We start from the raw sequence: 22,461 nt of genomic DNA, 5'->3' as shown, positions 1-22,461 counted from the left end.
TGGGAGATAGGACGGTTATTTTGAGAAAGTACTAGGGTCAGAATTTTGTTTTTTCAGAATGGGAGTAATCACTGCGTGCTTGAAGAGTGATGGAAAGTTGCCAGTAGAGAGAGAGAGATTACAGATTTTAGTTAGGGTTGGGATAAGCACAGGAGCCAGAGCTTTACTGATTTGTGAGGGTATAGGATCTAGAGGAGAGGTAATAGAGTAGGAGGATGAGAAGAGTGTTGACTATTAATGCCCCTTACACATTAAGCCACACAATGTAATGCCCATTACACATTATGCCACACACGGTAATGCCCATTACACAATATGATATACACCATAATGCCCATTTCACATTATGCTATACACCCTAATGCTTATTACACATTATGCCGCACAAAGTTATGCCCCTGATACCATTTTATGCCCCACAGTAAGACTTCTAATTACTTTAAAATTACCTGCTCGTTGTCAGGGGTCTCATGCTCGTAGTCAGGGGTTTCATGCTCTGGGTTCCATGAGCGTTGCCAGGGGTTTTATGCTCTGAGTTCCATGCTCATTGTCAGGGGTTTTATGCTCTGGGTGCCATGCTCATTGCCAGGGTTTTCATGCTCATGGCCAGGGGTAATACAGTATGTTTAACATCGTAAACATGAGAGGTCAATATGTAGCCGTCTTAGATTACTGCTTAAACCAGAAGCACAGCCATCAGGACGGGCTGGCATCTTTTTCATTACTCACATGGAGGGCTAATAGGCGGCCATCTTTGTATCTGGCATACAGCCCTATTTTCATACTTTATATATACACAATATACATATATAAAAATAATGACACAAATTAGTAAAATAAAAATATATAATGGAAAACAATATTAACAGTTTTCCTAGACATAAATTACATTAAGAAGCAAAGATTATTGGTAATTTTTCTGGATTGATGATTCTGATCTTCCATATCAGATTTCACCCATATACATGATGATTCATTTGTGGAAGTAAAGCAGTATATACGTGTCAAATACTTCTGTTGAAAAGGGCCCTTTCCTGGCAAGTACAAACACAGTGTATAAATAATCAAGATTAATCGATTAGAATTCAAATAAACTTATTATTTCAAGAACCATTTGACTTCAACGTCCTTATTCAGACCATGTGGTATTAAGGTTTTCAAAAAGTATATATATTCCATTTCAGTTTTTGCTAAAATATTTGGGGCATTGTTGTACCTCCAATTCCCTTTCACCAGTTTTAATGCCCCAAAAGATGTTACTTCATTCTGGTCTCCTTTATGATGTTCCTTGAAATGTAAGGAGAGGGCATGGGTTTCCAGGCCATTCCATATATTACGGAGGTGTTCCCCGAATCTCACTTTGAGACTTCTGGAGGTGCTACCTATGTGATATTTTTCACAGCTACAATTTAGTAAATATACCACATTCATTGAATGAGTGGCAGTAAGCTTCCCACAGCCTGACCGACTGCTGGCCACGTAAGAAGCCAGGAATCTGCGTCCATCTACGCAGACCCTGGCCTCATCCCTCCCAAACAAAGTGGTTGACATGCCCCAGTTTCCGGGAACAATGACCAGGCATGCCCCCGCTCTGCCCTTTAAATGCTTGGGAGGTCTGCAAGCGAGATTGCAGGACCCATTCTGCACATGCACAGACCGGGTTCTACACAGGTGCAGACCCCTAACAATCGGAGATGTATGTTCATTATTTATTAGTATAAAAGGGTTTAAAATTTAGAGAAGCAGCATGAAATCATTTAGCTTAAGTAGACTTAAAAAAATAAAGATAGAAACTATATAGCAAAAGTGTAAAATTGACAATTCTGCATTTAAATATTATAAGAATATACATCACATTAAAGGAGTACTTACCAGACATAATTGTTTACTAAACTCTAATAGAGAACAATATTTTTCCAGTTATTGTTTTTAAAAAATAACTTCTATATTTAAAAGTAAAAAAATAAATATCTAGTATAAAGATTTTTTATACCCTAAAAATGTTTTTTATATGCAATTTTTAATTTGAAATTTAATAAAAGATTTGTGCAAAGTATATCAGGAACATTGTGACTATCAGTGTTCTCCCCAGAAATACCCCAAAGCCGGCTGTCACTATGAGGCAACCAAGAGGGGGGGGGGTGAATATGGACCACAGGGAGGGAGCAGGCAGAACCCTATCACAGGAGGCATGCAGCAGCCCACTACACACCTTTATCCCTTCCTAACCAGCATTCCACCCACTGTCCGGCAGGCTCCAGGCAGACGCTGCAGGACTGCAAGCCCACAGCTCACCACCAGCACAGGATGGGTTGGGGCTGAAGGGGTGGGGGTGGCCAGGAGCCTCCCATTTGGTGAAGGTGGCCCACTCAGTGAGAGCCTGTGCTACCCATGGCATCCCACTCTGGCCAGCACCAGCACATTCTGGAAGCTGGGCTGGTTCAGAGCTATGTAAGAAAAAATTTGGACAGGATGAGCTCCAACAACATGGTGCAGCGTGACATCTCCTTGCGTTCTTGGGGTAAGAACCCAAGGAGATCTTCACAATAACTTCACAATATTGTAATACCTTATTTGTAGTATTTATTTCTTGTAGATCAGTTATGGTGCAACAAAGTCTGATTTACGTGACAAACATATGTATCCAAGATTTTTTCAAACTTTTCAAAATGACCACACTATTTATGCAGCATTTTCTAAAGTTCTAGTATATTTTGGATGGACGTGGATTGGAATTTTATCCTCTAGTGATGACAGTGGAGAGACAGAGGCTGAATTGCTGACTAATTATTTAACCAATAAAGGCATCTGTGTCTCATTCAGTATACAAATGAGTTATGGTAGAGACAATAATAAAGGCTGTAATAATAAAAAATCTGTAGAAATAATTAAAAATTCAACTGCTAAAGTGATAGTTTATTGTGGGACAGTTTCTCAGGTTTTCATAAAATGTCTAGAAAAAATGCATGATGTGCTCAGAGACAGGACCATAGTCCTGAATCCAAAATGGGCAAGTAACAAATATCTCATAGATTATTTTGCCAATATATTTAACTGTTGTTTGGTTCTTGAGAATTTACCAATAGATTTACCAGAAATTGCAAATTTCTTTAAAAACATTAAACCTGGAAATTACCCTGATGATAAGTTGCTTGAACATATTTATATTATATACTACCATTGCTGCTCAATAAACCATTCAACATGCTATTATTATGGCTCCATATATGGCATACGTCCACATAAATGCTCCGGAGAAGAACTGATTATAAGACTTCGTAATTTTTGCTACAATGGAGTTTTCTCAAAAGTGTTTTTAGCAGTCTATGCTACTGCTTGTGCTTTAAATAATATTCGCTTATTACTATACCATAAACATCAAAAAATGGAAACTAATATCTATTATTTTAAGCAACAGGTAACAAAAATGTATAAAGAAATTAAAGTCTCCAAATGGAGGCACCGAATCATGCATTTGTCATAAAGAAATATGCTTCATATGTCTAGAGAAATATTCAGTGCTTTTTTTAAAAAAAACTTTTTAAATCTTATAACTAGTTCCAGGAGAAAAAAAAACATTATTTCACAAATTAATAAAATTAGGGGCAATTAGGTGAAAAATTTTGAAAACTCTGTGGTGGGCAGTATTTACCACAGGCGCAAGATTTTTCCTATTCAATTGCTGGGGAGAAATTCAGCTGCAATAATTTCAATAGGAAGTAACGCAACTTATTTCTTGCAGCCCCCAGCAGGTGCAAAAATAGTGAAAATTCCTATTTTAAGTTAAGAATGTTGGGACTTTCTTCAGAACCCCTTGAAAACATGCCCTAATGACTACTTAGGGATTTGGCAGTTTCCAATTAGCTTAAATAGGGGGAGATGTATTAACGGCGACATCGCCGTTGCGGTACATCCCCCCCGACTTCGAGTACATACCGCGGTTCATTACCGCGGTATGTAGCAAGGATTTCGCAAAGGACAGCCCTCTCGATGAGAGCTGTCCTTTGCGATGCGGCCGGGCAGAGGGACATCCGGGTTGAACACCCAGAAGTCCTTCTGCGCATGCGCAGAAGGACGCGGGCCGCGGGGGCTCATGGGAGGGATCCGATTGGATCCCTCCCGGCACCGAGTGTCGCGCTAAGAAGCCCATAGGCTTCTATTGGGTAACGCCTCCTGAAGGTGGCGTTACCTAGCGACGCGAAGCAGCAGAATGCAGCGCATTCTGCTGCTTAATACATACGGGGAATGCGGTAAAACCCCCGAAAACTGCATTTTTGGGGGTTTTACCGCATTTTGCCGTTAATACATCTTCCCCATAGTCCAATAATTACATGCTATTACTGGTGTTAAAAAAAAATTGGAAGTTTCTAATTAGTTTAATTAGTCCAATAATTACATGCTATTATTGGTGTTAAAAAATGGCCTAAAAATACCGCAAAGTAAACTTTTTTGTTTATTTAGGTACACCAAATTATAGTATCTACAGTAATGTAAACTAAAATTAATTGTATTTATGATTATTTGTTTGTATTTAAATGAAAAGTTTGCTTTTTAGAATTATTTTTACTTTTTAAAACAAAATGCACAAATCAGCTATTTGCAGCATTTTTAAATATCAAAATATTTTTCTTTGTGACAGTAATTTGTGGTAAAAAATACCACATCATCTTTTTTTCAATTGGATAGTGTGGGTATCGGGAGCATGCATACTTGCTTTATTGAAATAAATGGCCACTATAATTTTCACTACAAAAATCCTGCACCTAATTGAATATTCCCTAAGCATCTGAAGACTAGAATATGGAGATTACTAGTAAAAATCTTTTTCAAGCAGTAACTTTAGGTGTGGAACAGCCAACTTTTCCCGTGTACTGGTACCTGTTTTTATAGAATACCGGACATATTGCATACAAAATGCTGATGAGGGGTAATCACATGGGTGTAAACTTTTGTTTCTGGAACTTTGTTTTTTCTTATGCAAAAATTATGATCTAAGTTTAGGATAGAGAGTGATCCTTTCCTAAAGGGTTTGTTCACAGATGTAATTATTTAAGTGAATATACAATAAGAAACTTTAGTAATAAGACAATGTACAGGACAGGGAGGTCTATTCAGCAAGAGTGACGATGTTGCCCAGAATATTATCGGGCAACATCATCACAAGATTTTATCAATTATGATAAATTTTGGAAGCTATGCAGCAATATTTTGTACAGGGACAGCGGTTGCGGTAACACGCTGTCCCTGTGATGTCACAGAAGGGATTGTTTTCGGGATTCCGAAAACTATCCCTTCTGTTTGTTTCTCTGCGCATGCTCAGTCATGCACTCGGGAGCAGTCTCCGTCCCTGCTTGTGGTGACCGCAACATTTATATATACATGTTAAATATAATCAAACATAAATATACATGTATACAGGCTAGTATAAAGCCTGTATACACATATCAATCAATTTCGGGAGGTTTAAAAGGCTCTAGAGTGACTTACCTGTCGCCGATCACCAGGAAGCAGGGACGGAGACTGGGTAGGCTTACAAGATGCTGCCGGGACTTATGGGAAAATTTCCCTCTGTCCCTGCAGTTTTCGGGATATTTAAGTATTTTCTTAATATAACCCATTCTGAAATGGCGTTATATAAAGTAAATATTTATCGAGTAATTTAACACTTTTTGCTTTGCTGAATAGCGAAAAGTGTTAAAGCACTGTAAAGATCAATGGCTGATCCTTACAGTGCGGTACTCAGCGAGATGGGAAACAATGGAGAAGATATTTGCGTTATCTTCTCCATTATCCCATTGCTGAATAGAGGAGATACATAAAAAATACGGAAATTATAGTTTCTGGATTTTTTATATAAAAAAATCAATGCTGAATAGACCCCCTTAAGTCCTAACTAAGTAAATGTTTTTAGAGCTCCTTTAATCAATTTGTGTTTGAGTGCATCATTTGCAGTCACAGAAGTAAAAAAAAGATAAAATAAAAATGGAAGCAATTAATGTGTATATCCTAAGTCATAGATATCTTAAGATGTAAAATGTGACTCAATGATGTAAATCTATAATACATTTTAAGCATATTATCGTCCTTTTGAGACACGAGTTATCACCATCAACTTGACGAATAACATTTTAGAGGGATATTTTATTAGTTGCGAGGCTTACTGCAGGCATTCGGCAGTGTCTGCAGGCTCCACTTACCACGGATTTCTGTTTTCACCCCTCTGAGGTGCGAGAGGTTGAGAACAGAAATCTGCAGCAAGTAGAGCTTTTTGCACTTACTGTGGCTGCCACGATTGATTTAACCCATAGCTCCATGTACTTAACCCTGAATCTATGCGTTAATGTGTGTTAGCTGTGGGCTATCTGCAGGAGGAAATGAGCTTATAATTGAATAACTCAGGGCATTAAAACTTGAAGCAATCGTCTAACGGTAAGCCCCGCAGCTAATTGAATATGCCCCTAATGTAGATTTAAACAAATATTTGAGTAACAATGGTGCTTTTTTCAATCAAGAGGAGGGAGTCTGGCCCAGTGTGAACTCTGCGGCAGTTGTGAGGCTTTATTAGCGTGGGTAGCACTCCTATTAGTGTGGCTAGCTCCCCCTTACACACATGCCCCTTAGAATTTAAACTTTTGAGAGCAGGGCCCTTTCTTCTCATGCTTTTTTTTCATAATTATTAATTTTGAGTGTTGTAATATTGTATCAATACCTTTTTTTTAAATTGTATCTGTCTATATTGTTCACTGTATACCCATGTAGTCCTGTATGTTGTTTGCACGTGTAGGACGTTACAGGACTTTTGTTGAGGTATGTGTGGTAGTGCATTAATTTGGACAGTGAGGGCTGGAGCAAGGTAATCTCTAAAACAAAAGAGTTTTGCAGGGTGTTTTAGGGAATTCCATAAGTGGGTAGTGGCATAGGAAAAGTCTTGTAAAAAGGGGCACTGAGAGAAGTGGGTACTAATTACCTGGGCCCAAGCCTGTTACAGGACCCTAGCGTGGGCCCCGGGCCAGTTACTGAGGGGGATATATGTCCTTCTTTGCAGCAAGCTGAGCATTGTATTTTACATTGTTCTTTTTCTGGAAGGGGCATGGCCTCCTGGATTTCACCATAACCCCCTCAGTAGCCAGGCCTTCTTGTAAGCAGGGTTCAGAGGTGGTTATCGTTGTGGTGCATTGGGCAGAGTTAGATCTAAGAGGGTATGTGGGAGAGTATTTTAAGATGAGATGTCAGATGTATGAAGGGGTGTTGTTGAGGAATTTGAAGGTAAGAATGAGCAACCTGAATTGCATTCTGGAAGACACGGGGATCCAGGAGATGTAGTCAGGATGCGTGCGCGCAGAATGCCGGCACAAGAATTCCAACAACAGTCAGAACCCCGGCTCCAGGATCACGACTGCTGACATCCCAATGGTAAGTCTTAGGGTTAGAGTAAGGTTTAGGGGTTAGGGTTAGGCACTATGAGGAGGTTTAGGGTTAGGCTGCAGGAGGACAGGGTTAGGTTTAGGCTGCGGGAGGGGAGGGTTAGGTTTAGGCTGCGGGAGGGAAGGGTTAGGTTTAGGTGTAGGCTTAGGAGTAGGGTTAGAGTACTTACCTACAGGTGTAGCCAGTGGCGGAAGTCCCAGAGACAATGGAGTCATTTGCCGCCGGGCACCAGCCCTGAAGTGGGCACCTGGCTCCATTGTCCCCGGGAGCTGCATGGAGAAGGAGCGCCGCTGATCGCGACCTCCATTGGCGTAACTACGGATGGTGCAGGGGGTGTGGTTGCACCCCCTGCACCCACCATTTGCTGGGCGCCCGCTGAGTGTGTTACCAGCGGGCGCCTGGCTCCTATTCAAACCCCCGGCGGTAGCCGGAGGACGGAGCTCCCTCCGTCTTCCGGGTCCCGCAGTGCACTATGGGAGTGACATCATGACGTCACTCCCATAGTGCCGAGGAGCGGACGACGGGGACGGAGCTCAGGAGTGAGCTCCGTCTTCCGGGTCCCGCAGTGCACTATGGGAGTGACGTCATGACGTCACTCCCATAGTGCCGAGGAGCGAACGCCGGGGATGGACAGCAGAAGCACTGGAGCGGGGATAAAGGTAAGTGGTTTTTTTTGTGTGTGCGCGTGGGGGGGGCTCACTACAGGGGCAACTACAGGGGGCAACTACTGGGGGCAACTACAGGGGGCAACTACTGGGGGGCAACTACTGGGGGCTCACTACTGGGGGCAATTACAGGGGGCTCACTACTGGAGGCAACTACAGGGGGCTCACTACTGGGGGCAACTACTGGGGGCTCACTACTGGGGGCAACTACAGGTGGCTCACTACTGGGGGCAACTACAGGGGGCTCACTACTGGGGGCAACTACAGGGGGCTCACTACTGGGGGCAACTACAGGGTGCTCACTACTGGGGGCAACTACAGGGGGCAACTACTGGGGGCTCACTACTGGGGGCAACTACATGGGGTTCACTACTGGAGGCAACTACAGGGGGCTCACTACTGGGGGCTCACTACTGGAGGTACTGCATAGGGGGACCGCTACTGGGGGCATTGTATAAAAGGAACTGCATAGGGGGGCTGGCATAGGTGCTGGGGGTTGGTACATTTTAATTTGGGGGGGCACCAACATTTATCTTGCCTCCGGGCACCTGGGATGAAGTTACGCCACTGGGTGTAGCTATTTCAAACCAGTCAGCGTTCCAGCATCGAGATTCTGAGTGCTGGTATTGTGTGCGCTGGGACACTGAACCTACCCAGATCCAGGAAAGGGATGTTGTACAAGAGAAGGATATCAGTTTTGCTTCTTCATTTAAAATGGACTGAAGTTGGGATTGATGTGTGAGGGGAATACCAGAGGCTGCAGTAGTCAAGGAGGAAGATGACGAGAGAAAGGATGAATTTTAGTAGCATGTGGGGTAAGAAAAGGGCTTATTTTGGCAAATATTTTAATGTGGGAAGAACTGGGAGAGAAATTGGGTATGAGGAATAATGCAGAGGGAAGAGAGACGTGTGAAACCTGTGGTGGGTTTGGGAGGCTGTATTAATAGTGGTGTTAATCTGGGGTTGATGTATCAAGCAGTGAAAAGAGTGAAGAAGTGGAAATGTGGAGAAGTTGCCCATAGCAACCAATCAGGTCCTACCTATCTTTATATATAATGATAATTGCTGACTGGTTGCTATGCACTGTTCCACTTCTCCACGCTTTTCACTGTTTAATACATCAACACCTCTTGGAGAACAGGAGATGATAAACACTGTTTTGGACATATTAAGGTGTAGCTAACCTTGGGACAGCCATGTGGAGGTAGAAGAGACAGGTGGTACTGGAGGCCAGATTAACTATTTCATTCCCTAAGAGAAATGTATTAGTGAGAAAACGCACTTCACCTCTGACATTACATTACCTGAACCTAAATAACTGTAATATTGTACTGCTTATTAGACATTCCAATTTGCCTGCATGTGGTACACACTATGATGCTCTAGGTTTAATATTAGTTCATATTTTGTTTTAAAGCTACATCACTATTTGAGTAAGATCACAATTCCATTCCAAGATGCATCAACTAGAGGCTTTGATGAAAATGGAGAATTTGTCAGTTCATATCGTATTTTAAATTGGATAATGACAGAATCGTCAAAAGTGAGAACAAAGGTTGTTGGCTATCTAAATCCATCACTTAAAGAAGATCAGCAACTTTGGATCAATGACAGTGCAATAACATGGAAGAACGGTGACACTCAGGTTAGCAGAAGTGCGTACTACAGTACAGTACATATTTAAATGATGCAAAACAATAGACAAGATAGACTGATGTTTCTGGCAATAGTATGAATATAAATGGTGCATTCTGATGTCAGATATAAAACTGCTTCACTTACCTCATTCTGAAATGAAAGACCACCTAAAGTCCTTCCCCTCACTCTGTTTGCGGCCTAGCAACTCCTGAGTCCAATGAAACAACCTGTCATAAGAAACAGGAAATCACATCATAGCAACTTCCTGTAGGCCACATCCTTGGACTCAATTATTACTGCAGCCACAACCTGAGCGTGGGGGATCTGTGACACATAGAATAGCAAGAAGATTAAAAGGAGATGGTGGAGAGGCCTGTCAGATATGTTTATTAAAAAGAATAAAGTACATATAGTGACAATCAGGCTATCTTTCAAGGCTCTGACTTATGGAAATGTGCATATGTAATGTAACCCATTCCCCAAAAGTATTATGGACATTAGTATTAATTTGTACCTCAGGTTTTTATGAACTATATAATGAAATAAAGCCTCATTTTTTATTATATGGTGTGAAAACTACTCTATTATACTCTAAGATCTCTATTAGTATAATCCGCATTTAAAATGCAGATGCAGTGTGACATTTCTGACTAAATTTGCATTGCGAATTAAAGAAATATCACAGGGATTTATCAAAAATTCCTTGCAGTGACAGAGCTTGCGATAAAGCTCTGTCCCTGCGAATCCCATCTGCACACTTTTCCCTGTATTTTTCCCCAAAAATACAGGGAGACTTTGCCTGCGCATGAGCCCGCCGCTGGCTACCGCAAATCTCCCCCACGACTGCCCCCACGTGATCTCCACAACCCCCCCTCTATATCATAGAGTAGAAGGCAAAATTAGGGGAAAGTGGGAGGAGTTGTGTATAAATCCAAGCACATATTCAGTTATTTCTATCTATCTATCTATCTATCCCATATCTATCTATCTATCTATCGATCTATCTATCTATCTATCTATCTATCTCATATCTATCTATCTATCTCATATCTATCTATTTGTCTATCGCTCATCGACTGTGTATAAACAATGAAAGTTAAGTAGCGCCCAATAGTGAAGTATTTTTTTAAAACACTGTATTTGACAAAAATCTAGGAATAACAATCACAGAAAACAAGTTTTAAGGTATTTTATTATTTTATCTACAGTAAAAGTACAATTTGACAAATGTAAAAGTGTTTCCCAATCACCTTACTAGGAAGACTACTGACGCATTTCAGCCAAGGGACTTTTCCAAGGGTGCAGTCATTGTTATGATATTACTCCTACCATTGTCAATAAAATCACCAATTCAAAGTCTTGTCACATGACCTCTAGATCATATTTATTAAATATCAAAACATAAAATATAGTATTATGCATATTATATTGCTTTATATTTGACAATCATTTCTTGGAAATAACTAAAAAAATCTATTGATCTTGGCACTTATCTAACACACCTGATATTATTCTATAATACCAATGTGTAATGAATTGGTATATTTCATATATTAGATTACAGCTGCATGTCTTACATTTGGGGATTTGTGAATACCCATTAAACACACTAAAAAAGAAATATATTAAAAGGACTGCTCTAATAAAAATCTTTCATTTGTGAAATGGCAGAAATTTAGATATAGCAATCACAGCTCCGTTAATCATAAGGTAAATTGTTTTATTTAACTCACAATTAGTTAACATGTAGATCTCTCGCTGTATGCAAATAGACAATCAATACACAATAAAAATATACATAATTAGAAGTAAATAATAAAAATACTGCAAACATTAAAGCATAGTGATAATAATCATACAAAGTCTCTTGTGTGCACACATCACTTTTGTTGCAATATTGCGTTGGGTATAATATTTCTATAATTATGATACTTGATCCAGTTTAAAAATTCCACAATGATATCCAAATGGACTGGTAAGTGAATTGACAAGCTGAATTATCACAAGGAAATAACTCCAAAGTACCTGCTGTTGATCTGTAGAGCGAATGTCCTTGAACCCTAATATAGCAAGTGGTGGATCTGGCTTCTCAAGTCTCCAAGGCAGCCACCAGAGATTGGTTGACACTGCACCAGCAAATCCTCCATCTCCTGTGCTCACCAGCTGGGCATGCCAAGCTGTTCAAACCAGAGCCTAGTGAAGATCCAACGGGTTGATAAGATTGCTTACATCAATAATTCTGCTTGGTATAATTGTATTCCTTCAAAAAGGCTTGTCACAAACAGGGGTACTGGCTACCTGGAGGTCATTTGCCATGTTTTGCCCCTATAGAATGGGAGCTTTATCAAAAAGCTATATCAAAAAGCCCCCATTCTATAGGGGCGAAACGCATCAGGGGACCCCCTGGTTGCCAGTACCCCAGTTTGTGACAAGCCTTTTTGAAGGAATACAATTAAACCAAGCGGAATTATTGATGCGAGTATTCTTATCAGCCCATTGGATCTTCACTAGGCTCTGGTTTGAACAGCACGGCATGCCTAGCTGGTGAGCACGGGAGACGGAGGATTTGCTGGTACAGCATCAACTCAGCTCCGGCAGCTGCCTTGGCTATAAGGAAGCCATTTCTGAACCTAGCAACAGCCAAGATTGGTGAGATCATGGAGTAGATTTCAGATAAGCTATTTTGGTATGAGGCTTGGCCTTACGGCACTTTATTTAATTTATTGCATGTGTCACAAAGTTTAAAAAAAATACTTCTGTATGCTTCTTAGCTTTCTTTTGTACAGGTCTCCAATTATTCCCTATAAGGGAATGTGATGAAGTGATATATGTGATCTTCTCTATAATTAGAATTTTTTCTATCCTACACTCCTACACATGTAACTCCTATGCAGCTTAATGGTGTGTGTGTATATATATATATATATATATATAAATATATATATAAATATATATATATATATATATATAAAAAAAAAATATATATATATATATATATATATAAGGTTCCTTAGATCAAGCACACTCCTTCCCAATGTGAAATGCCACAGTGCCTGCTACAGATAAATAACAACAGTCAAAGTGCGGCACTCAGCGGTCTAATAAAAACACGAATCGTGGATTCATAGCAATGTTTCAGGCTGTAATTGCCCATCTTCAGGTATGTATAGCCTGAAGACGGGCAATTAAAGCCCAAAACGTTGCTAGGAATCCATGATTCGTGTCTTTTTTAGACCGCTGAGGGCTGCACTTTGACTGTATATATATATATATATATATATATTTTTTTTTTTTTCTTTATTTATAACGGCTCAATATATCAATCACAACAGTGGTAAATATGTAGTATATATAATCTATATTGCAACTCAAATATCAGTATTCAAAATAATTTTCAGCATATCTTCTGTGCAATGTTCAAATAACTGGGAATAAAACTAAATGAGTCTTAATTAAGAGAAAATCACTATAACATTGCTATAACAAAGCTATAAAAGACTAAATCATACATGGAAGTTCAATTCAAATTTACTTTAAAATGAAATATCATATATACTATTCAAATAAAAAAAATGCATTACCCAAGAATCAAAACCAAACCTCTCACATATAGGTCATAGATTGTACAACTTATGTATAGTATATTATAATGTTAATGCATAAAACAGAAATTTAATATTTTAATTATATGACAAAGAAAGTGTGGATAAATTAAAACTTTTAAATATCAAATGGAAAAAAGGTGTAGACTTAAGAAACAGTGTGAATGAATTAAATCCAGCCCTTCATAAGAAAAAATTTAAAAGTCTATTTATATACTACAATCAGTGTTGTTATTGATATATTCTCTAAATTATATAATGAAATACAAAACAAAACAAAAAACAAAGCTAAATTAATTAAAACATTATATTACATTAAATATTAAAATTAATAAACTGATTAAAAGTAACATGATAAAGGACATACATTAGTAAATATTTGCTTAAATATTGATAAATAACTGGCCAATAATAATAACTTGATATCATTTTTCAGGGTAAAATGACAGTGTCATTGTTGTAGAAAGAACTGTCCAACTTCATAAACCAGAAAGAGTTGAACTTTACAGAAAAGTTAAGATAATTTGTGAAAGTGCAAACATTTTATGTTTTGTGCTATCCCACAATTATTTAAAAAAAATACACCAATTTTTATGAAGAAGAAAAAGATGGTGATTGTGAGGAAACTAGGATGTCATTCCCATAATGGTCATTTAGAAAGGCATCTTCAGTCATTGTGTATCTTTGGAGAATCAGGTTGTCTTTGCTTAGACTAGATATTAAGATTAGAAACTGAAGTCAGAATAGTTACTGTAGGCTACTTAGAACTAGTTTTACTTTGTTCTACCTTGAGGGTCAGACAATAGATCCATTTGTTATCTACAAGATGTTCACTTTGATCAAGTCATTGCGGAAGTCCAAATATGCTAAGGCATTTGGTAAGGCCTCATGGTAATTTAACATACAGAGAAGTGAAGGCTATTATCATGAAGTCTGGACCTAAATTAAGATTCTAGGTTACAATAGATTGAATGCTAATTTGGTTATTTAACAAGGTGGTGTCTCAGTAGAATGGAATAAGGGTATTCCTTTGAAGGAAGTGAAGTATGCATATTTTAATGTACAGAACAAAGAGAATACACACAGGTTATGTCACTTTGAGGCATACCATGAGAAAAGATCAGGTAGATAAGATTAGTGGTATAAATATGAGTTGCAGGAAGGAAGAGAGAGGTGTGGTGAATAAAGGAGCAGTACAAGATGGAGGCCAGAGGGACATAAAAGACGGTAGATATGTATCATCCCTTATATGGTGTTTATTCCCCTTAATACATATTAATTATGCATTCCATGTACAATGCAATCTACAAACTCTCACATACCCCATAGCACCCACATACTAAATATTCTCTATTATATCACCTCTCTCACTCTCTTTCTCTCTCTCTCTCTCTCTCTCTCTCCCTCTCTTCTATTACCTCCCTATATATTCTCTAAGTGATTTCTTCAGATAGACTGTATTCCCAAATGTATCAATAAATCCAGGATTTGCTGTACATGCATGCTCTTTTTTATCACCTCTCTCTCTCTTTCTCTCTCTTTTATCATCTCTCTATATTTCCTCTAAGTGTTTTTTTCAGATAGATTTCAATAAATCCCGGATCTGCTGTAAATGCATGAAGAAACATTCGTACCCTACACACACACACACACACACACACACACACACACACGCACACACACATATATACACGTATTGAACACATTAAACATTTTAGATGCATATTAAGAAATGTAATGAAAATATTCAAATACACAAATGTGATGCATATAATAAAGACAGCCTCATGTCCTTTCACTTACATGATTAGTGTATCACACAAGGCTAAACAGAATTTAATTTTAAGATAAAATAACAAGTTTAAATTAATGAAGGGGTTAGCATAAAAAGTGGAAAGGACTTTGAAGTTTACAGTTTCCACCATGTACATTGGTCCTGTGATCCCACAAAAATCCTGTAGGCATAGCTGACATTTTCAAGAACCAGATGGGGCATTCACCTACACTCTGTTACAGTAGGTAGCCAATTGCTTTTCTTTTTTCACTTTGAAGTTTTATAAATGACCCGTCGTGTGTAATTTAGGTGTGTAGTTTAAAAATTTAGATAAAAAAATATTCAACAAAAGCATTCTGAAATTATGGTTGCATAAAAATATTGCGTCCATTACAGATTCCAGAGTCTCGCTGCTCAGAAATGTGTTTGCCTGGGAACAGAAAGATCCTAAGAACTGGAACACACCCCTGCTGTTATGACTGCATTCCATGTTCAGAGGGAGAAATATCCAATACAACTGGTATTATTTATGTGCTCTAGAAACAAGCAAATGTATCATTATAAATCTATATGAATAGGTCTTTAAAGTTTCAGCATTGATAAATTTTTAACAAATATTGTAATAATGAAGTTGGAATCCCAAACTTTGGACACATTTTCACTTAATATGTAGCTAAAAAAAAGATAACTTTTAAACATTTAATTAATAAAAATGTAAATTGTCAGGTTAACTGGAACAAAACTTTTTTTGAAAATAAAGTTTCTATTTAGTTAACCCAAAAAAGCTCTCATTTACAGCAAATGCCCCTGGGGACATGCTCTTCTTACATGATGAAAATAAATAAAACATAACCTTATAAAGAACTTTACGCGAAAGATTCAAATTTAGCTTTAGTTGGAGTATATTAAGTTAAGAAAAACTTCAAGTATGTGCATTCCCCAAAGGTACTTGTGCTGCTCTCCTTTTTGATACTAAAGGCAATTTGTTACAAACACAGACTAGCAGCGGAACAAGCATTAAGGATTATTGGAGACTATGGGATGCCTCTCTGGTCAGAGGAAGATAGAGAAAAGACCTACTGTAGCAATGAAAATTATTGAAGACTACAAGGAAGGCGGGCTGTCATTATTATCAAGATAATTTTGTTTTGTAAAATGTTGCTATAATAAGCAATAGTCAAACAAACATAGTAAAAAAGTTTTAACAATTTTGTCATCAATTTTACTAATTTATTGTTATCATCAACCAATCAAAGTCGGGGAAAATGTAAATATTTTTCCCAATGCATGCATCTGATTGGTCAAAATAACCATCTAATCAGATACAGTACATAACAATTTATTTGTGACATAATTTAATATTTTTTTTACTTAGTGATTTGTTGACACTTTCAACAAATTAGATCTCAGATAGTCTATAAAATAATTTATGAAAAAATATCACTCAATGAGCACCATGAAATGGATGAAGAAGAAAGGAAAAGTGCAAAATACAGAAGAAAGAAAAATAATGAATTAATCATTAATTAATTTATTTATTAATTAGTATAAGTTTAATTCTATCAAATATGAGCACAATTATCCTCTTTTAAAAATAAATTGTTAATATATTTTTTTTTAAATATACCCTTAAGTTAACAAAAGCAATTCAAAATGTATATACCAATTAAAATCAATTAACACAGTAAATATACCAATGCAATGGTAATTGAGCAAAACATTATAAATCAATGTAACAATTATTTCATATTGTTATCACTACAGATGACCCACCCCCACTCCATTACTTACCTCAGGACTATACATACATAAATGACATACAGTGCAAAGTTGGGTGCTTATCTTAAGTGCTCCAAAGCTAATTGCCTAATGTGCCAGGCCCAGGGTCGCAATCAGGGGGGGACCACCGGGCCTCAAGTCCCGAGCCCAGAGGGAAGGGAGAGAGAGGGGGGCTGGCTGTAGTAGTGCTACACCACACCAGCAGACAGGGATGCAGGAAGAATTCATACAATCCACGCCTGCGGCCACAAGTCAGCCTGAGATCACTGAATGGCAGCCAATCAGGAGCGGCCACTCCCGATTGGCTGCCAGTCCGCAAGCTGTGATTGGCTCGCAGCCGCATTTTGAAATGCTGTCAGAGCTGCTGTATGAATGTTCCTGGCTTACTGTTCCTGGTTGCCGGTGCAGCACCACTGCCACCCGGGCCCACATATCTGAAAGTTAGGGCTGGCTGGGCTGTGTAGTGTAGTGTTGTGTTGTGCTGTACTGTGCTGTGCTGCTGTTGTCCATAGGGGCTGTGTCCACTCCTCCAAAGTCCATAGGGGCTGGCTGTGTTGTGCTGTGCTGCTGTTGTCCATAGGGGCTGTGTCCACTCCTCCAAAGTCCATAGGGGCTGGCTGTGTTGTGCTGTGCTGCTGTTGTCCATAGGGGCTGTGTCCACTCCTCCAAAGTCCATAGGGGTTGGCTGGACTGTGTTGTGCAGTCAGTTGTACATAGGGGCTGTGTCCACTCCAAAGTCCTGTGCAGTGTCCCAGTCCTAAAGGGGTGCTGTAGTGTTGTCCAGGGGGTGCTCTGTCCATCAGGGGTGATCCCCCCAAGTGCAAAAAAATAAATATTTTTTCTGTGTTTGTGAATTGTGTGCGCAGTAGCCGCACGTGCATCAACAAAGTAGTGCCAAGCGTGCGCCTGTGTCATAAGTAAAGGGCCGGCTGGCTTGACCATTAAAGGGTGCTGTAACCCCCAAAGTGCACTCCAAACCAAATAAAAAAATATTTTCTGTGTTTGTGAATTGTGTGCACTGTGGCTGCACGTGCATCAACAAAGGAGCAGCGCCAAGCATGCGCCTGTGTCCCATAAGTAAAGGGCCGGCTGGCTTGTCTGTTAAAGGGTGCTGTAACCCCCAAAGGGCACTCCAAACAAAATAAAAAAATATTTTCTGTGTTTGTGAATTGTGTGCACTGTGGCTGCACGTGCATCAACAAAGGAGCAGCGCCAAGCATGCGCCTGTGTCCCATAAGTAAAGGGCCAGCTGGCTTGTCCGTTACAGGGTGCTGTAACCTCCAAAGGGCACTCCAAACAAAATTAAAAAATATATTTTTTTGTGTTTGTGAATTGTGTCCGCAGTAGCCGCTCGTGCATCAACAAAGTAGCGCCAAGCGTGCGCCTGTGTCATAGGTAAAGGGCCAGCTGGCTTGACCATTAAAGGGTGCTGTAACCTCCAAAGTGCACTCCAAACAAAATAAAAATATATTTTCTGTGTTTGTGAATTGTGTGCACTGTGGTTGCATGTGCATCAACAAAGGAGCAGCGCCAAGCGTGCGCCTGTGTCCCATAAGTAAAGGGCTGGCTGGCTTGTCCATTAAAGGGTGCTGTAACCCCCAAAGGGCACTCCAAACAAAATAAAAAAATATTTTCTCTGTTTGTGAATTGTGTGCACTGTGGCTGCACGTGTATCAACAAAGGAGCAGCGCCAAGCATGCTCCTGTGTCCCATAAGTAAAGGGCCGGCTGGCTCATTTCTTAAAGGGTGGTGTAACCCACAAAGTGCACTAGTCTCCAACAAAATTAAAAAATTATTTTCTGTGTTTGTGTGCGCCTTAGCCGCACGTATATATCAATATAACATAAATGGAGGACCAAACTTTCTCCGATTAAAATAAAATAGGGAAAGATCAAGAACCACTTCCTCCTAGTGCTGTTGCTGCTGCTGGGAGTTGTTCATCATCCCAGAGAGGAAGTAAGAACACCACTACGTTTACTAAACAATTGACCCTCCAACAGTCCTTAGCGAGGAGGATGAAGTACGACAGCAGTCATCCTGAAGCAAAACGTATAACTGAGGCCTTGACTGCTATGTTGGTGTTAGACGAGCATCTGGTATCTGCCATTAATGCAGTGGGATTTAGACAATTGATGGAGGTAGTGTGTCCCCGGTTCCAAATCCCGTCTAGATTCCACTTCACTAGGCAGGCGATACCGAGACTGTACAGAAACGTCAGAAAAAGTGTCCTCAGTGTCCTGAAAAATGCGGTTGTACCCAATGTCCACTTAACCACGGACATGTGGACAAGTGGAACAGGGCAGACTAAGGACTACATGACTGTGAAAGCCCACTGGGTAAATGTATCACCTTACGCAGCAACAACAGCAGCGTCACCAGTAGCAGCATCTCAGAAACGCCAGCTCGTTCCAAGGCAGGCTACGCTGTGTATCACCGGTTTCAGTAAGAGGCACACCACCGACAACCTCTTAGAGAAACTGATGGAAATCATCGCCCAGTGGCTTACCCCACTTAGACTCTCCTTGGGATTTGTGATATCTGACAATGCCACCAATATTGTGCGGGCATTACATCTTGGCAAATTCCAGCACGTCCCATGTTTTCCTCACACAATAAACTTGGTGGTGCAGAATTTTCTGAAAAGCGACAGGGGCGTGCAGGAGACGCTTTTGGTGGCCTGAAAAATTTCTGGCCACTTTTGCCATTCAGCGACTGCGCGCGCCTTTGTCATAAGTAAAGGGCCGGCTGGCTTGTCCGTTAAAGGGTGCTGTAACCCCCAAAGTGCACTCCAAACAAAATAAAAAATTCTTATTTTTTTTTCTGTCTTTGTGAAATGTGTGGGCTGTAGCTGCACCTGCATCCTCAAAGCAATAGCCGTAGCCGCACATGCATCAACACAGTAGCAGCGCCAAGCATGCGCCTGTGTCATAAGTCAAGGGCCGGTTTGGACATCTGGTCCGGACTGAAGGACGTGCCAGCAATTTCTGACAAGTCTACTGTCACTGCATATGATACTGTCCTCAAAGCAGCAGCGACAAGCGTGTGCGTCTGTCTGTTAAAGGGTGGTGTAACCCTCAAAGTGCGCTCCACAAACAATAAAAAAATCTTCTTTTTTTTTCTGTCTTTGTGAATTGTGTGGGCTGTAGCCGCACCTGCATCCACAAAGCAGCAGCGACAAGCGTGCGTCTGTCTGTTAAAGGGTGGTGTAACCCTCAAAGTGCGCTCCACAAACAATTAAAAAATTCTTCTTTTTTTTCTCTTTGTGAATTGTGTGGGCTGTAGCCGCACCTGCATCCTCAAAGCAGCAGCGACAAGCGTGCGTCTGTCTGTTAAAGGGTGATGTAACCCTCAAAGTGCGCTCCACAAACAATTAAAAAATTCTTCTTTTTTTTCTCTTTGTGAATTGTGTGGGCTGTAGCCGCACCTGCATCCTCAAAGCAGCAGCGAAAAGCGTGCGTCTGTCTGTTAAAGGGTGGTGTAACCCTCAAAGTGCGCTCCACAAACAATAAAAAAATTCTTCTTTTTTTTCTCTTTGTGAATTGTGTGGGCTGTAGCCGCACCTGCATCCTCAAAGCAGCAGCGACAAGCATGCGTCTGTCTGTTAAAGGGTGGTGTAACCCTCAAAGTGCGCTCCACAAAAAAAAAAAAAAATGTTTTCTGTTCACTGTAGCTGCACGTGCATCAACAAAGGAGCAGTGCCAAGCGTGCGCCTGTGTCCCATAAGTCTGTTAAAAGGTGGTGTAACCCCCAAAGTGCTCCAAAAAATAAAAAACATTTTTTTTTCTGTTTGTGACTTGTGTGCGATGTAGCCGCACGTGCATCAACACAGTAGCAGCGCCAAGCATGCGCCTGTGTCATAAGTCAAGGGCCCGGTTTGGACATCTGGTCCGGACTGAAGGACGTGCCAGCAATTTCTGACAAGTCTACTGTCACTGATATGATACTGTCCTCAAAGCAGCAGCGACAAGCGTGTGCGTCTGTCTGTTAAAGGGTGGTGTAACCCTCAAAGTGCGCTCCAACAAAATAAAATAATCTTTTTTTCTGTGTTTGTGTGTGAAATGTATGCGCAGTAGCCGCACCTGCATCCTCAAATCAGCAGCGCCAAGCCTGCATCTGTCTGTTAAAGGGCGGTGTAACCCCCAAAGTGCGCTCCAACCAAAATAAAATAATCTTCTTTTTTTCTGTGTTTGTGTGTGAAATGTATGCGCAGTAGCCGCACCTGCATCCTCAAAGCAGCGTGCGTCTGTCTGTTAAAGGGTGGTGTAACCCTCAAAGTGCGCTCCACAAAAAATAAATAATTCTTCTTTTTTTTCTGTCTTTGTGAATTGTGTGGGCTGTAGCCACACCTGCATCCTCAAAGCAGCAGCGACAAGCATGCGTCTGTCTGTTAAAGGATTACATCGGTGACAGCATCCAAGTAGGCATGTCAGACAGTCCGTACCTGTACTGGCAGGAAAAAGAGGCAATTTTTAGGCCCCTGTACAAACTGGCTCTATTTTACCTGAGTTGCCCCCCCTCCAGTGTGTACTCCGAAAGAGTGTTTAGTGCAGCCGGGAACCTTGTCAGCGAAAGTCGTAGGAGGTTGCTTCCACAAAATGTGGAGAAGATGATGTTCATAAAAATGAATTATCAACTCTTCCAGGGAGACCAGCCTCCAGAATGTACAGAGAGACCTGTGGTTGTGGATTCCAGCGGGGACGAATTAATACTCTGTGAGGATGAGGATGTACACAACACTGAAGAGGGTGAGGAATCGGTGGATGAGGAGGATGAGGACGACATTTTGCCTCCGTAGAGCCAGTTTGTGCAGGGACAGATTAATTGCCAGCTTGTTTTGTGGGGGCCCAAACGAACCAATCATTTCAGCCACAGTCGTGTGGCAGACCCTGGCGCTGAAATGATTGGTTTGTTAAAGTGTGCATGTCCTGTTTATACAACATAAGGGTGGGTGGGAGGGCCCAAGGACAATTCCATCTTGCGCCTCTTTTTTTTCTTTGCATTATGTACTGTTTGGGGCCTAGTTTTTCAAACTGCCATCCTGTCTGCCACTGCAGTGTCACTCCTAGATGGACCACGTGTTTGTGCCGCCCACTCGTGTCGCTTAGCATAGTCATCCAGCTACCTCGGTGCAACCTTTTGGACATAAAAACACTATTGTGAGGTGTGAGGTGTTCAGAATAGACTGGAAATGAGTGGAAATTAAGGTTATTGAGGTTAATAATAGCATAGGAGCAGAAAAACCCACAAATTCTGTGATTCTAGCTGTTTTTATGCTTTTTTTCAAAAAAATACAGATCCAAAACACAAAACCCAGAAACCCAAAACACGGAAGGGTGGTTTTGGCAAAACCAATCAAGATCCAAAACACGAAGAAAGATCCAGATCCAAAACCAAAACACAAAACACGAAAAGTGGCCGGTGCACACCCCTAATATATATATATATACAGTGCATCCGGAAAGTATTCACAGCGCTTCACTTTTTCCACAGTTTGTTATGTTACAGCCTTATTCCAAAGTGGAATAAATAAATTTTTGTCCTCAAAATTCTACTCACAATACTCCATAATGACAATGTG

General features: G+C 40.3%; 1 protein-coding gene across 1 annotated transcript in view; it reads left to right on the top strand.

Annotated features, from left to right (window-relative positions):
• The window catches only part of LOC148442160 (vomeronasal type-2 receptor 26-like), a 33,770-nt gene that overhangs the window by 8,389 nt on the left and 2,920 nt on the right, over positions 1-22,461 (top strand). Inside the window, exons 3-4 of the mRNA XM_088464157.1 lie at positions 2,597-3,418; positions 15,501-15,624. Coding sequence (XP_088320283.1) covers positions 2,597-3,418; positions 15,501-15,624 — 946 coding nt within the window. The remainder of the gene's footprint in view (positions 1-2,596; positions 3,419-15,500; positions 15,625-22,461) is intronic.

The sequence above is a fragment of the Taudactylus pleione genome, unplaced genomic scaffold (assembly GCF_031769625.1).
Source record: "Taudactylus pleione unplaced genomic scaffold, aTauple2 ptg001598l, whole genome shotgun sequence".
Taxonomy (NCBI): domain Eukaryota; kingdom Metazoa; phylum Chordata; class Amphibia; order Anura; family Myobatrachidae; genus Taudactylus; species Taudactylus pleione.
Note: the sequence above shows the minus strand (reverse complement) of the source record. Positions and strands in the feature narration are given on the sequence as shown.